The sequence below is a fragment of the Peromyscus californicus genome, unplaced genomic scaffold (genome assembly GCF_007827085.1).
Source record: "Peromyscus californicus insignis strain IS unplaced genomic scaffold, ASM782708v3 Scaffold_9__1_contigs__length_137607984, whole genome shotgun sequence".
NCBI classification, from domain to species: Eukaryota; Metazoa; Chordata; class Mammalia; order Rodentia; family Cricetidae; genus Peromyscus; species Peromyscus californicus.
In genome coordinates, this window is record NW_026294617.1 from 74,849,496 (window position 1) to 74,863,579 (window position 14,084).

The 14,084-nt window shown below is 43.7% G+C and overlaps 1 protein-coding gene across 2 annotated transcripts in view; it reads right to left on the bottom strand.

The window, feature by feature from the left end:
* Positions 1 to 13,708, bottom strand: part of Gpr89a (G protein-coupled receptor 89A) — a 38,114-nt gene extending 24,406 nt beyond the window's left edge. Inside the window, exons 1-4 of one of the 2 annotated variants that reach the window (XM_052730364.1) lie at positions 13,546 to 13,670; positions 12,991 to 13,158; positions 1,852 to 1,911; positions 376 to 479 (exon numbers count right to left, since the gene is read on the bottom strand). In XM_052730364.1, coding sequence (XP_052586324.1) covers positions 376 to 479; positions 1,852 to 1,878 — 131 coding nt within the window. In that variant the 5' untranslated portion in view covers positions 1,879 to 1,911; positions 12,991 to 13,158; positions 13,546 to 13,670. Of the gene's footprint in view, positions 1 to 375; positions 480 to 1,851; positions 1,912 to 12,990; positions 13,159 to 13,545 lie in introns of both variants that reach the window. The other variant, XM_052730363.1, reaches the window with a different exon arrangement.
* Between the last annotated feature and the right edge of the window lie 376 nt (positions 13,709 to 14,084).

Sequence of the window (14,084 nt, forward strand, 5' to 3'; positions counted from 1 at the left end):
AGATCAGTCTTCCTTGAAGTTCTCAAACTGCTGAGGAGTTTTGATCTTTTCAAGTAGTGGTCAAGTTGGGAGGCACAGCTAACATCCAGTCATAGAGTCTGAGAAACAGAGAGCAGATAGGAGGGAAGCCAGGACAGAGGCTCCTTGTAGCCTCACGCTCAGTGGGTTCTGAAGAGCTAATGGTCAGGGTCGTTTCCCTGGAGACTTCTTCGCTGAACCTGTTACTAAGTGGCTGTACTTTTAGTGATCACTGCAGCTCCTGGGGCTAGCCTGTAGCCACACGGTAGATCCTCTCTGCCATAAGATCCAGGTGACATGTCTACTGTAAATAAAGGCCACACACTTCTGGGGAAAGGCTGTAGGACTGGCACTCACCTGCTGTTCAGAACTCCCAAGATTTCAAAGATGATAAGCTCAAACATGGTGCAGGAAAATGCAAAAGTCACGGAGAAGATCACCTGCACGACATACTGACGCACCTGTTAAAAGGCGGACGCAGAAGTCGGTCATTCCCTTGCCTGCATCCTGAACTGATAATCTTCCGACGACAAGTCTGAAAACCTGCGCTGAACTCTCGAGTGTTTGAAGCTGGAACTTGGGTTAAACGATCGAAGTGGGCAGCACCTGGGAATCATGGCTACTCCTACCGGAATCTTGCGGTTGGGGACTTAAAGCACAGGAGGATGAAATGACGGGGCCACAAGCAGCATTTAAATTCCCGATGTCAATGACAAAGAGAAAAAGTTCTGTGTGCACATGTTTAATGTTAAAAGGAGTTCCTCAACACTACATCAGCTCTGGAACTTTCCTGGGAGGCCTTATAATATACAGATTCTCTAGAATTCCTGGGCTCTTCCAGACGGTTCCCAAAACTCCTCAGGAGGCTTACTATCAAATGTCTTCAAAATGCCCCCGAAATATCCAGATAACTAAGAAGTAAAAATTATATTAGAAAATGTCCAGCACACAATACGGTTTTTTTTTTTTAATCCAAGGCTTAAAATAAGAACCAGAGTAGCTTTGGGATTTGGGTGTTAACTTGAAGGCTGGCAACTATAGACTAAAAGGGAACTTCCTCCTTAAAATACGCATCTGCTCTTGGTGTCTATGGCCCTATCATGACTAAGGAATGGGCTTCCTTGTTCTTCAGTGGTTTTTTTTTTTTTTTTCTGCTTTTAAATCACCTAAACCCATAGGGCCTGGTGGTACATGCCTGTAATCCCACCACTTTGGAGGTTGAAGCAGGAGGATTGCTATGAGTTACCGGTCAACCTGAGCTATATAGGGAGTTCCAGGCCAGCCTGAGTTACACAGCAAGACCTTGTCTCAAAAATCTTTGATAGGTAAGTTAGTAAGTGATAGGTAAATCAATCTATTAGCGAAGCCTGATCATAATATGTAGTTTCATAATTGCACATGCTTGTTTGGCACAGGTTTTCTATCTGAGGAAGTGAACGCAATCTTTTTATTTGTTTTGTTTTGTTTTAAAGACAGGGTTTCTCTGTGTAGCCCTGGCTGTCCTAGAACTCACAAAGATCCACCTGCCTCTGCCTCCTGAGTGCAGGGATTAAAGGCGTGCACCGTCACTGCTTGGCAATTTTTATTTTTATTTTTTAAATTTTTTTTTGGTTTTTCGAGACAGGGTTTCTCTGTGTACTTTTGTGCCTTTCCTGGAACTCACTTTGGAGACCAGGCTGGCCTCGAACTCACAGAGATCCGCCTGCCTCTGCCTCCCGAGTGCTGGGATTAAAGGTGTGTGCCACCACCGCCCGACCAATTTTTATTTTTTAATGGAGCCATTTTTCTTCTTCCATTCTAAACAAACTAAAGCATAAAATGGTTTTTTCTTACCTCATAGTCCTTAAACAACTGGCGCATGAAGAAAAGCCATCCGAATCCGAAAAACAGTATCTAGGAGAGAAAAACACAAAACGTCAAGTTACATCTTCTTTTGACAAATGCCTCATAGAAATTATTTTATGATAAAATGTCTGCTAACTAGACAGTTATTTTTAGAGATTAAAAATGAGATCCATTTATAACATTGGAAAGAGACACTTAGAAGCTCTTAGAATTTTTAAATAATTCATTGTATAGAATGAGTTTTAAGATAGACAAAAAATGGAAATATATATATTTTTCCATAATGCTATAAAACCAGTTTATAAGCTAGAGAAGTCAGCAAACCAACAAGGGCTCTACTCAGCGTCAGGCTGGTGCCATGAGCCATATGTTAACCGAGCAGAACGTCAAGCTTTCACAGAAATAGAGCTATGTATTCCCCAGAAAAAGAATCCTGGTGCATTTATGCTACTTACGGCTCTCCCAAATGATCATGAAGTGTTTCTGGTATAGGATCAATTCCCACTTGCCTGATTACCTGTTACCCACATGTTCAGGAAAACCCAGCCAACTGGCAGTCACCTTTATATACCAATGATAATTGCTGACAATAGCCCAGTCCAAGCCGTACTGAACCATACCTTGCCTACCCCATGATATCTGCTCAGCCTCCTGTTTCCGCAGGAAACATCTATTATCCTCTGATGCCAGCACCCTGCACCCAAGTAATGGGTTTCCATCATTCTTTTCCTACCCCTTACTCCAACACCTCCCAGGCTTACAAATACCGTAAAAGCTCTAACTATAAAACACACTGAGTGTCCAGGGCAGGTCTTACCATTCTGTCATCAAAGCAGGAACAGTAACAGAGGGCCAGTACCAAAACCACAGTTTTGGTTTTTCTGTTTGTTTTTTCCCAAGACAGGGTTTCACTATGCAGCGCCAGCTATTCTGGAACTTACTCCATAGATCAGACTGGCCTTGAACCCACAGAGATCTTCCTGCCTCTGCCTCTCAAGTGCTGGAATTAAAGATGTGTGCCATCACCGCCTGGCCCACAGTTCTTAAAATAACATAAAAACCGAAAGTCCGGGCTGTAGTGGGTAGCTGTTACAGCTTTGACCTGGAAATAGTACCCCTAGTGAGGCCTCTGGTAACCGCCAGGACTACCTATGACCTGCCCCTGGGGCGGGGCCAGGAAGGGAGCCCTTAAAACCCAAGATCCGGATGTGCTGGCTCTCTTGATTCTTTGTGATCCTGGATGCTGGATGGTAGACTAAGCAGAGTTCTCCAGAGAACATGGCTGGACTGCACCTCACCTCTCCTGGATCCTGTAACCAACTCCTCTACTGGCTGTAAGTTACCCCAAAATAAACCTCCTTTTTAATTATGTGGAGTTGCCTTAATAAATCCCCATAATACTGGGCCAAGCGGATCTCTGTGAATTCGAGGCCTGCCTGGTCTACAGAGATCCAGGACAGGCACCAAAACTACACAGAGAAACCCTGTTTCCAAAAAAACCAAAAAACCAAAAAAAAAAAACCAAAAAAAAAAACCCCACCAAAAACCAAAAACCAAAAAAAAAAAAAACCCAAACAACAACAAACAAACAAACAAAAAAAGACCACAGGTGAAGAACACTGCTACTCAGAAAGAAGCAAACGCAGCAGGTCCTGCTAGCCAATCACAAACTGCGCCTCTGCATGCTGCATATGAACACACAGGACTGTGGCAGCACACACAGGACCTACATGGGTTCAAACCAGACCAAGTCCTAGTGCTGAGAAGGGGAAGTGGACATGCAGCCCCACCCCCAGCCATGAAGCTGTTTGCAATTGATGCCTGCTGGCAAAGAGAAAATCATTTACTCCATTGGAGGTAACGGTATGTCAGCCACACCACAGAGCCCATGCTCAGGAACAGCTGGCCAACACAGAACAGACTCCAGGCCTCGTTTTGCTGGTTTTTTGGTCTTACTGGTTTTCTTGTTTTGAGAGAACATGCTGTTGGGTAAGTAGGGAGGTGAGGAAGCTCTGGGAAGAGTTGGGGGAGGGGAAAGAATACGATCAAAACATACTGTATGAAAAATTATTAAATAGAAAAGAAACAAATGTACTTCTGGCAGATGCTTCACAACAAACTGACTTCTCATTAGCTATCACTAAGAAGTCTCTCTGAAGTACTGTCAGTGTCCTGGAAGTCCAAAGTCCGAAGAACTCACTGTGGAGCCAGTTTATAAGTGAGCAGGGGACCAGTGAAGCCAATACTGACAGCAATGGTGGCTGCTGCAGCCCCAGACAGAACAATAACCAGCCTGAGGCAGGGTCTCTTGCCAGTGGCCTTGTCAGAGGAGCAGCAGGTGGCAATTGTGAGGTGTCAGCCCACCAGAAGGTGAATCCCCCCTGATGGATGAATCTCAGATAGGCAAGGCCCCAAGACCACAGACCCCAGAATGTCTTTTGCTCCTGCTGTGCCTTTACATGTTTGCCGCTGCCATCTTTCTCTGGTCTCTGGCTTGGTGTGAATGGGTGTGGGAGATCCCCGCTGCCTGTGATGTGGTGTGTTTATCTCATGGAAACACCCCATTCTACTGGGCATTTTTTACCTGTGGATTATTATGAAGATGATTTCTTCTTAAGCTGTACTGTCTAATTGATAATAATAACCTATTTTAAATAGAGTTTTGATGATAAAAATAAAACAAGGAAGTGTTACACAGCTAGAACACACGAGTTTCTATTAAGGAGCTGTATAGACTGTGGCTTAGGTTAATGATTAAGAGAAACAACTGGGTCCCAAAAGCCCAGCTAGCTTAAACTCTTCTAATCTTAATGTTGGGAGATGTGTTCACAGGTTTCAGAGTGCATCATAGCTGAAACAAAGCTTTGAAAATAAAGTTAGACTAAGATGTTTATGTTAAATAGCTTTAAGGTGAAAAACCCAAGAAGATAATAAAAAGTTTTAGAAAGGCACGTAGTTGAGTGAGGGACTCATTAAGGTCAGGGAACAAGAACAAAGCAGCCCAGTTATCATTAGCTGACCTGCCTTTCTTCCTAGGATTGGCTGATGACCAAAGGTGATGATTAATTCCTTATACCCATTTCTGCCCTCAATCTCCTGATATAAGAAACTACTGATGAGTGGGTATGCACCCCAAAGATTTAAAGTAGAGCTGATTGATTGTTTTTCATGTATAGAAGTTTAGGTTTGTGATTCCTTTAAGATTTCTTGTAAGATTACCTTTTGAGATAAGTAATAAAGCGATTGGTCCTTTCTTTGTAACTGCAAAAACGCAGCCTGCCAGTAAAAGAATATCTTGCTTGCTTACACACTGTTAATCTACAACAAGTTGCTTGGGTATGAATGTAGGTGGGTTCTCAGGATAATTTGTTTTTCCATCTGTAATACATAAAATGTTTAATCATGTAAGGGATATGGAAAACACTTTTTTAAATTTGTATTCATTGTAATCATTCACTTGAAAAACAGAATGTAATCACATTGTAATTTTTATATTGCCTGAAAGATTTTGCTGGGGTATATAAGCTGTAAGGGAAAGAATAAAGATAGAGTTAGAATGGGTTCGAAGGAAAAGGTCAAGAATGAGAGAATTAGGAGGAAAACATTAACAGAGTTAGGAGTTAGAAGGAAAACATCAAGAATGAGAGAAGGAAATCACCAGGAAAATAAAGAATAGAGAATGCAAAAGAAGAATAAAGAAAAGGTCTGAAGGAAACCATCAAGAGAGTGTGTGAGTGTCTTTTTTCTAACCCCCTCATATAAAGAAGTCATAGTACGAGCTGCCAACTCCACGGATTCCCTTTGAGCCCTGCACTGCTGGAGGCTAGTCCCCCAGGCAGCGAAAGTCTCTGTGAAATCCTGATTCTGGGACCATGAACCATAAAGATACCAAAACATACACTGGAGAAACAATAGCATCTTCACCAAATAGTGCTGAAAAAACTGGATGTCCATATACAGAAGAATAAAATTAGACCCATATCTATCACCTTGCACAACAACTAAGTACAATGGGTAAAAGACCTCAATGTAAACCCTGAAACATGGGAACTGCTAGAAGAAAACGTAGGGTGTATCCTGTAAGATACAGGTGTAGGACCGGGCTGTCTGGATAGGACTCCTCCTGCCCAGGGATCGAGGAAGACAACTGAACAGTGGGATTTCATACAAGTAAAACGTTTCTGTCCAACTAAGGAAACAAGCAGGCAGAGAGGAAGGCCCCGGAGTGGGAGAGAATCTGTCAGCTATGTATCTGACAGAGGATTAATATTTGGAATATATAAAGAACTAAAAAATAAAAAAAATCTCCAAAAAAGGCTGTTCTAAAAACAGAGCTATATGGAGTTCTCAAAAGAAACAAAAACAGCTAAGAAATATCTCAAAAAATGTTCATCATTCTTAGCAATTACATAAATGCAAATCAAGGCAACTTTGAAATTTCATCTTCCCCAATCAGAAAGTCTAAGATCACAAAACAAACAATAACAAATGCTGAAAGATGATGTAGTGGAAGGGGAACCCTCATTCACTGTGGTGGGATGGCAAATTGGTGCAGATATTATGGAAGTCAATATGGAAAATTCTCAAAAAGCTAAAAATAAATCTACCATATGATCCAGCTACACCACTCGGTGACATATGTCCAAAAGATTCAGAATCCTACTCCACAGACACTTGCTCAGCCAGGTTCATTGCCACTCTATTCACAATGGCCAGGAAGTGGAAACAACATAAATGTTCTTTAACTGATGAGTGGATAATGAAAATGTGGTACATATAGACAGTGGAATACCATCCAGCTGTAAAGAAAAGTGAGCTCACGAAAACTGCAGGTAAATGGTTGGAGCCAGAAAATACCACACTGAGTGAGGAAACCAGACCAAGAAAAACAAAACATGCTCTCTCTCATCTTCTGCCTCCTAGCTCCAAATCTTCAGATGTGAATATATAACCTGGAGGAATCACAGAAACCAGGAAAGTAAAAAGGTACTGGAGAGAAGGATAGCAGGGTAAGAATAACATGAAGAGGGAAATGGGAAAAAATGGGCTTTAATTGGGAAGAGGAGACACAGAAGGAGAAGGATGGAGGAGAGATAACACCAAGGATGTTTGAGAAAGTCTTAAAGAACCATTGTTCTATAAATACCAAATATTACAGATAACACATAGAAGTATCTCCATATCCATCCATCTATCCATCCATCCATCCATTCATCCATTTATCTAAAATGAAGTTATGGGGCTGGAGAGATGGCTCAGAGATTAGGAGCACTGTTTGCTCTCCCAGAGGACCCGGATTCAATTTCCAGCACCTACATGGCAGCTCACAACTGTCTGTAACTCCAGTTCCAGGGGACCCAACACCTTCACATAGACATACATGCAGGCAAAACACCAATGCACATAAAATAAAATAAATTAAAATGAAGTTTTGCCATTTGGGCCGACAATGTTCTCCACAAGAGCCATAGACCATCTAATAGAAACCTGGCACCAAGGATAAGAAATCTCTTTCAAGCTATTGCTCGGGAAAGTCCAAAGGACTCCCAAACAATACAGGCTACTATTGTTGCCCTTGGTAACCCCACTCAGAGGCTGGAGGTAAATCCCCATCGCTGAAGAACCATGCACTTTGGACACAGGACTCGGGTTTGAGCTGGATCTGATCTGAAAGCTTCATCCCTAAGGTACACACACACACACACACACACACACACACACACACACACACACACACACACTCCCTCAAAAACTCCTCTTTCCTTCTTGTATTGGCTGGGAATTTTATGAATAACATTCTTTTATGCCCTTCCTATTGACTGGAACAGGAGTCTAAATTCACGAGCAGGTCAGCATAAACTATTCCAGCCTCTTGTGCCCTTCCTGCCAACCAAACATTTACTTAGACACAACTTCTCCTGGTTCTGTAGACACATATTCTTTAATACTGAGACTTCTGTGGTCCTTGGCAGGAACTCTCTCCAACCCTCTCTGCTCACAACCCCACAGTCTTAGTGATTACAGTGCTCCCTCTGGAAGACCTTCTCTAGCCTCCCAACTACAGAAAAAGCATCCTTTTGTATGATCCCATTCTATTTTCCTTATGAAGGCACTGATCACACAGTTTTGTAATACTTGATGAAATACGTTGGGAATTAAGAGCTGTCACAATAAGGACTATGTTTGGTTGGTTGTTCTTTGTAAATACTCCCTGTAAAAATGTCTGTAGTATTTCCATGTGCGATGCTAGCCACTAGAAATTCAAAGATGAGTAAGGCAGTCATCATCCTCAAAGAGCTTACAGTACAGTGGTGAAGACACTAAATGATGTAATGTGGATGAGCAGTGAAGGGACATGAGCCTGATACTGTAAAACATACAACGGAGGGACCAAACCGATCTCTATAGGGTTATTAGGTTTTCTGGAGGTGATATTGAAGAAGGTTGCAATTTGGGGTGAAACCCTACTATGTGCAAATTTGGGGAGTATTGCATTTTTCTACAGAGGTTCCAAGGTTTTTAATCATTAAAACATTAAAAACCATTCTTGATGGGCAGTTGTGGTGTACACCTTTAGTCCCAGCACTTGGAGGCAGAGGCAGGTGGATCTCTGAGAGTTCGAGGCCAGCCTGGTCTACAGAGCAAGTTCCAGGACAGCCAGGGCTGTTACACAGAGAAATCCTGTCTGGAAAAACAAATAAACAAACAAACAAACAAACAAAATCAGGCAAGTAAAAGGCAAAGGTGGTGGGGTGGTGGGGACAGGCAGATGGGCTTTCTAGACAGCAAAGATCAGGAACAAAGGCAGGTACGTGGTGTTGGCACACACAGCAACTACACGGCTGGCTGGTGCCAGAAGATGTCTATTAAATAAGAATAGGGAGGAAAAGCAGTAGACCCATACTGAGAGCCCAACACGTCACCTGAGGAACTTTAACTATTCTGTAAAGATGAGAGTCACTGAGGCAGGAAACGGCATGGCGGGCTTTGTTTCATATAATGACTACGGTAGCCTCTAGGAGTCTGTTTGAAGGAAACAACTCCGGGAAGGAAAACATTATAGGAGGTTGTTGGAGGAACTCAAATGAGGGTGACAAAGCCCTGAGTTAACTAACACTGGTCACAGAAAAGAGGAGGCCATGGACTTGGGAGCTATTTTAGAAGGTAACATCAGCAGGAGGTGTCAAGGATGACAAGATCCAGCAGACATGGGACCTTCAGCAAGAGAAACTATGATGAGATAGGGAATGGGAAGAGAGAGACACAGAGAGAGAGACAGAGAGAGCGCACGCTTTAACAAGTTATTAGGCGCTCATATGACATGAACCTATGTCAAGTTGGGCAGCTAGGAATGGAAGAGGTCTGTACGGTCAGATGGAGGTCTGTACAGTCAGATGGAAGTCTGTATTGTCAGATGGAGGTCTGTATGGTCAGATGAAGGTCTGTATGGTAAGATGGAGGTCTGTATGGTCAGATGGAAGTCTATATGGTCAGATGGAAGTCTGTATGGTCAGATGAAGGTCTGTATGGTCAGATGGAGGTCTGTATGGTCAGATGGAGGTCTGTATTGTCAGATGGAGGTCTGTATGGTCAGATGGAAGTCTATATTGTCAGATGGAGGTCTGTATGGTCAGATGGAAGTCTATATTGTCAGATGGAGGTCTGTATGGTCAGATGGAGGTCTGTATGGTCAGATGGAGGTCTGTATGGTCAGATGGAAGTCTGTATGGTCAGATGAAGGTCTGTATGGTCAGATGGAGGTCTGTATGGTCAGATGGAGGTCTGTATGGTCAGATGGAGGTCTGTATGGTCAGATGGAAGTCTGTATGGTCAGATGAAGGTCTGTATGGTCAGATGGAGGTCTGTATGGTCAGATGGAGGTCTGTATGGTCAGATGGAGGTCTGTATGGTCAGATGGAAGTCTGTATGGTCAGATGGAGGTCTGTATGGTCAGATGGAGGTCTGTATGGTCAGATGGAGGTCTGTATGGTCAGATGGAAGTCTATATGGTCAGATGGAGGTCTGTATGGTCAGATGGAGGTCTGTATGGTCAGATGGGTAACTTAAAGAACAAAATCTGCAGCAACAACTAAAACAATCCAGAAAAGCAAAACAAACAAACAAACAAACAAACAAAAAAACCCAAACCAAACCAAAACCAAGATAAAAAAGATGGGACCTCAGACAAGAAAACCAAATAAAAATTATGTTTTATAATGAGATAGATATGCAATGGGAAGAGAGACAGATATCTAGCTTTGATGTGTTATCACGTGCTCCACTGACAAAACCTGAAAAGACTTTTAAATTACAGGCACATGAATGAGCAATTGCAGCTGGTGTGGCTGCCCAGGACTGGAGTGTGGCTGCCCAGGAAGCGAAGCAGGAGGCTCCTCTGAGCCAGGAAGTTTGAGGTTAGGTTTGGCCAACACAGTGAGACCCTGTCTTAAAAAAAAAAAAAAGAAAAAGAAAAGAAAAAAAGGAATTGGAGGATTTATTATATCCATGAATTCTGTCAAGATATACAGAGGGAAAAAACAACTTCAATTTTTTTTTCAAATAAACTGGAACCTGCATGGCTTATTAAAAAAAAAAAGTCTTAGAATTGTGTAAAGTTGACCCTTGACCTTAGTTTACAGTGTACTGCTGGGACTTACGAGAGTACTCTGGAACTGATAAGTCTGAACAGCTCAATTAATGGCTCAACACAAGACAGATGACAGTCACTTTTATGAAATGACTTCAAGTTTGGAAAGTAGGATAGATTTTTTTTTAAAAAGGCAATGATTAGCAGAACCGTTCTCAAGAATTACCTGGGAAAGATACTTTTCTTAGATATTTATTCAATTATGCTTCCATTCACTAGCCAATATTTATTAGCAATTAATATGTGCCAGGTGCCAGAGATAGTGCAGTGACCGAGAAAGCAAAATGCTGCTCTCAAAGGGTTCACCACCTACGAAGGAGACAACAAGTAATTACAAGACAGCATGGCAGCCATGGGAAGTGAGGGTACTGTGGCGACATGAACAGAAACATCAGTCTAACCTGGGCTGGGAGAAGAAGTACTCGGATATCCAGGCTGAGACCTGAAGGCTGAACAGCAGTTGTCCAGGAGAAAGAGGGGAAGGGATGAGGGAGAAAAAAAAAAGAGAGAGACGAGACTCTGGAAATTTGGAGGCCCAATGGCAGAGTCAGGTTAAGAAACTAAAAGAAGCCGGGCAGTGGTGGCTCATGCCTTTAATCCCAGCACTCGGGAGGCAGAGGCAGGCGGATCTCTGTGAGTTCGAGGCCAGCCTGGTCTACAGAGCGAGATCCAGGAAAGGCGCAAAGCTACACAGAGAAACCCTGTCTCGAAAAACCAAAAAAAAAAAGAAAAAAAAAAAAAGAAACTAAAAGAAGTCTAGGAAGCCTATAAAGTACAAGACAAAAAGGGACATGGCCAGTGAGAGCCAAGGCTAAAGAGCTAAAAGTCAGCGTCGAAAGGTGGGGGCTGTGCAAGACATATGAGGGCTTTGTTCTTACTCTGTGGCACGATGAACAAAATGTCAGGGTAACGAGTTTTATAAAATTAATTTTGTGTGTGTGTGTGTGTGCACATGCATGAGCATGTCAGTGCATGCCCCGTACACATGCAGAAGCCCGAGGACAACTCTGGGAGTTGGTTCTCTCCCTCCACTGTGAGCACCAGGAACCTAACTTGGGTTGTCAGGCTTGTGGGAGTGCCTGCACCGCTTAGCCGTCTCACCGGCCTGAGGTGATAGGTTCTGATATGAAGCCTCCGATTTTATTTCAAATAAACCTTTCAGCTCGAACAAAACGGGAAAAATGGTGTATGTGTTGCTTTCCAGTTAACCACATTCCCTAGGGAGGTGCTTTCTAGTAAACCAAGACTTACTAGGTCTCTACTCTCTGCCAGCAACTGGGTCAGACACTAGGGAATACACGACAGACTGAGAAAGACACTATCTTGGATTTCATGAAGAAGAAAAATAAAGCAGAAATGAAAGAAAGTGGCTGGAATAAAAGGCCACTTTGGTTATTGATAAGGGGCAAGTAAAGCCTTCCTGAGGTGACATTTTTGTTTTCATTACTACCTCAATGATGATAAAGTAGCCACGTAAACATATGGGCAAGGAACACAATACAAAGGATTGTTTGAGTTTTAGATCTCAGCAGTTTGGTCAGTTAAATTTAATATTTCATGTGGATATATTTGTAAAAGTTAAAGGTGATGAATTTAAGGCATAAAAGATTAGAAAGCCACGCTCTTGGGTTAACTTTTGAATTATATTCATGTTACTCTCACACGCAAAAGTGCATGGCAATTTTCTACTTACACTTTTATTTTTGTATTCTTAAGGTGCTGGCAAAGGACATGGGGTTTGGCACATTCTAGTCAAGTGCTACACCACTGAGTTACAACCTCAGTCCTTTGACATTTATATTTTTCCATGAAAAAAAAATGCCACTTAAAACTTAACTATTGTTATTTTTCTTGACTCGATACTAAAGCTAAAAACCACCCTATGTTGTTACCAAGGACAACAGAGAGGTGTAGAGAGGTTTTCAGCAGAAAGGCAAGGCCATGTGTCCAGAATTTGGGGTATTTACACATTTGAAAACTATGCTGGCAACAGAAACAATCAAATGTACTTGAAAGGTATTAATTTTGAAAAAGGAAAAATAGTTACTGTATGAGACTGGTGAAACGGAGTGGCTTCTTCTTGTTTCCTATTTTCTCAAGTGTGGTTACCGAAGTTTTCAAGGGGCCAGGGCAATTCTCCGCAGTGGGAAGCATTAGCACTCAGCAGCATAACCCTAAATGTTTGTAAGGCCTAAACCCAAGAATGTACCTTACTTTAGGTTCCTGAAGGGAACTGTTTCACTTGCCGTTCGGATGCGATGAAGAGAAAGTCTTTTACTGGAAAGTGGGGTTAAGAGCAATAATCGGAAGAAGCTTCTGGTAGTCAACCATTATTTAGTGAGTGCTTGCATTTGGGGGTGAGTACACAGCCATTCACATAAAAACGTACATGACGTCAACACCGTGATAAACATTGGCGCGCGGGGGGTGGGGGGGAACCCCTCGAGAAGCACGAATGATAGAAAAGGCAAGAGGCTCACTAGATGAAGTACAGCAGAGCAGGACTGGTCAGTGGTTTACACTCCCTCGGTTTGGTGTAAGAGCAGATGTCGACTGTACAGAAGAATGGAGGTGGCCAACTGAGAAGAAACGAGGTTCTGACGGCGACCAGCAGAGTGAACAGCAAGCAAACGAAGGACGAGGTATCACTGCACAAAGGAAACGTCAGACTTGGAAGTCGCGGAGGCAAACCCGTCGGCACCGGATCCGGCGAAGTCCACACAGGCCCCAGCACTCAGCTCTAGTGGGCACGCCGCCGTGGGCCTCCCGCCGGGAGCCACGCTTTGCACACTTCTCCGGACTCCGCGCTCCGCAGCCCGGAAGCCTCGTGGCGCCGTGGGCACTGTCCCCCACCCCTCACCCCGTGGCACGGGCCCCCGAGCTGATCCCTCCCCAGAGCGGACCCACACGTCTAGGGGAAAGATGCACGCTAGGTGAGTGACAGGGCCACAAGCCAGCCCCTAACCACCCGGGCTAGGGAACGGGCTGAGCAAATCCGGGTTCTCCCGAGCGCGCTCGGGCGGGCGGCAACTCACCTGGGAGGTGATCATGATGCTCGAGTCGATCAGGAAGCTCATGGCGAAGCCTCGGGAGGCCCATGCCCAGCTGTCTGCACCTCAGGGAAGCTCCAAGTTAAGACAGTCCACCTGCTGCAGTAGGCGGCCGTCACCCGCAGCCATCCGGGCTGGCCGGTCGCGTGCTTACGCCATCAAGCTGCGCCCCAGCCAGCCAATCAGCGGCCGCCTCCCCTGTTTGCACAGCAGGTGAGGGTGGGCGGGGCTGAGGCGGCGCTCTGTCCCGCCGGCTGATAGCGGCTGCGCAGGCTTTAAAGCCCAAAGCAAGGGCTGTTCTCTCGTCTTGTTTTAAGTAGTACTGCCATTCGATAGACTGCACATAGCTAAAAGCACCAAGTTAGCAATTCCTGGGCTGAGAGTTGTGCGAGGCACTGAGTTACATTCCCCAGCACTGCAAATAATAAAAATAAGTTAATGTAATGAGTTAGGCTTTAAATCAATCCATGGGTTGCAAATGTTACAGCTTTTACTTAGTTTAAAAACAATGTCACATCTACAGG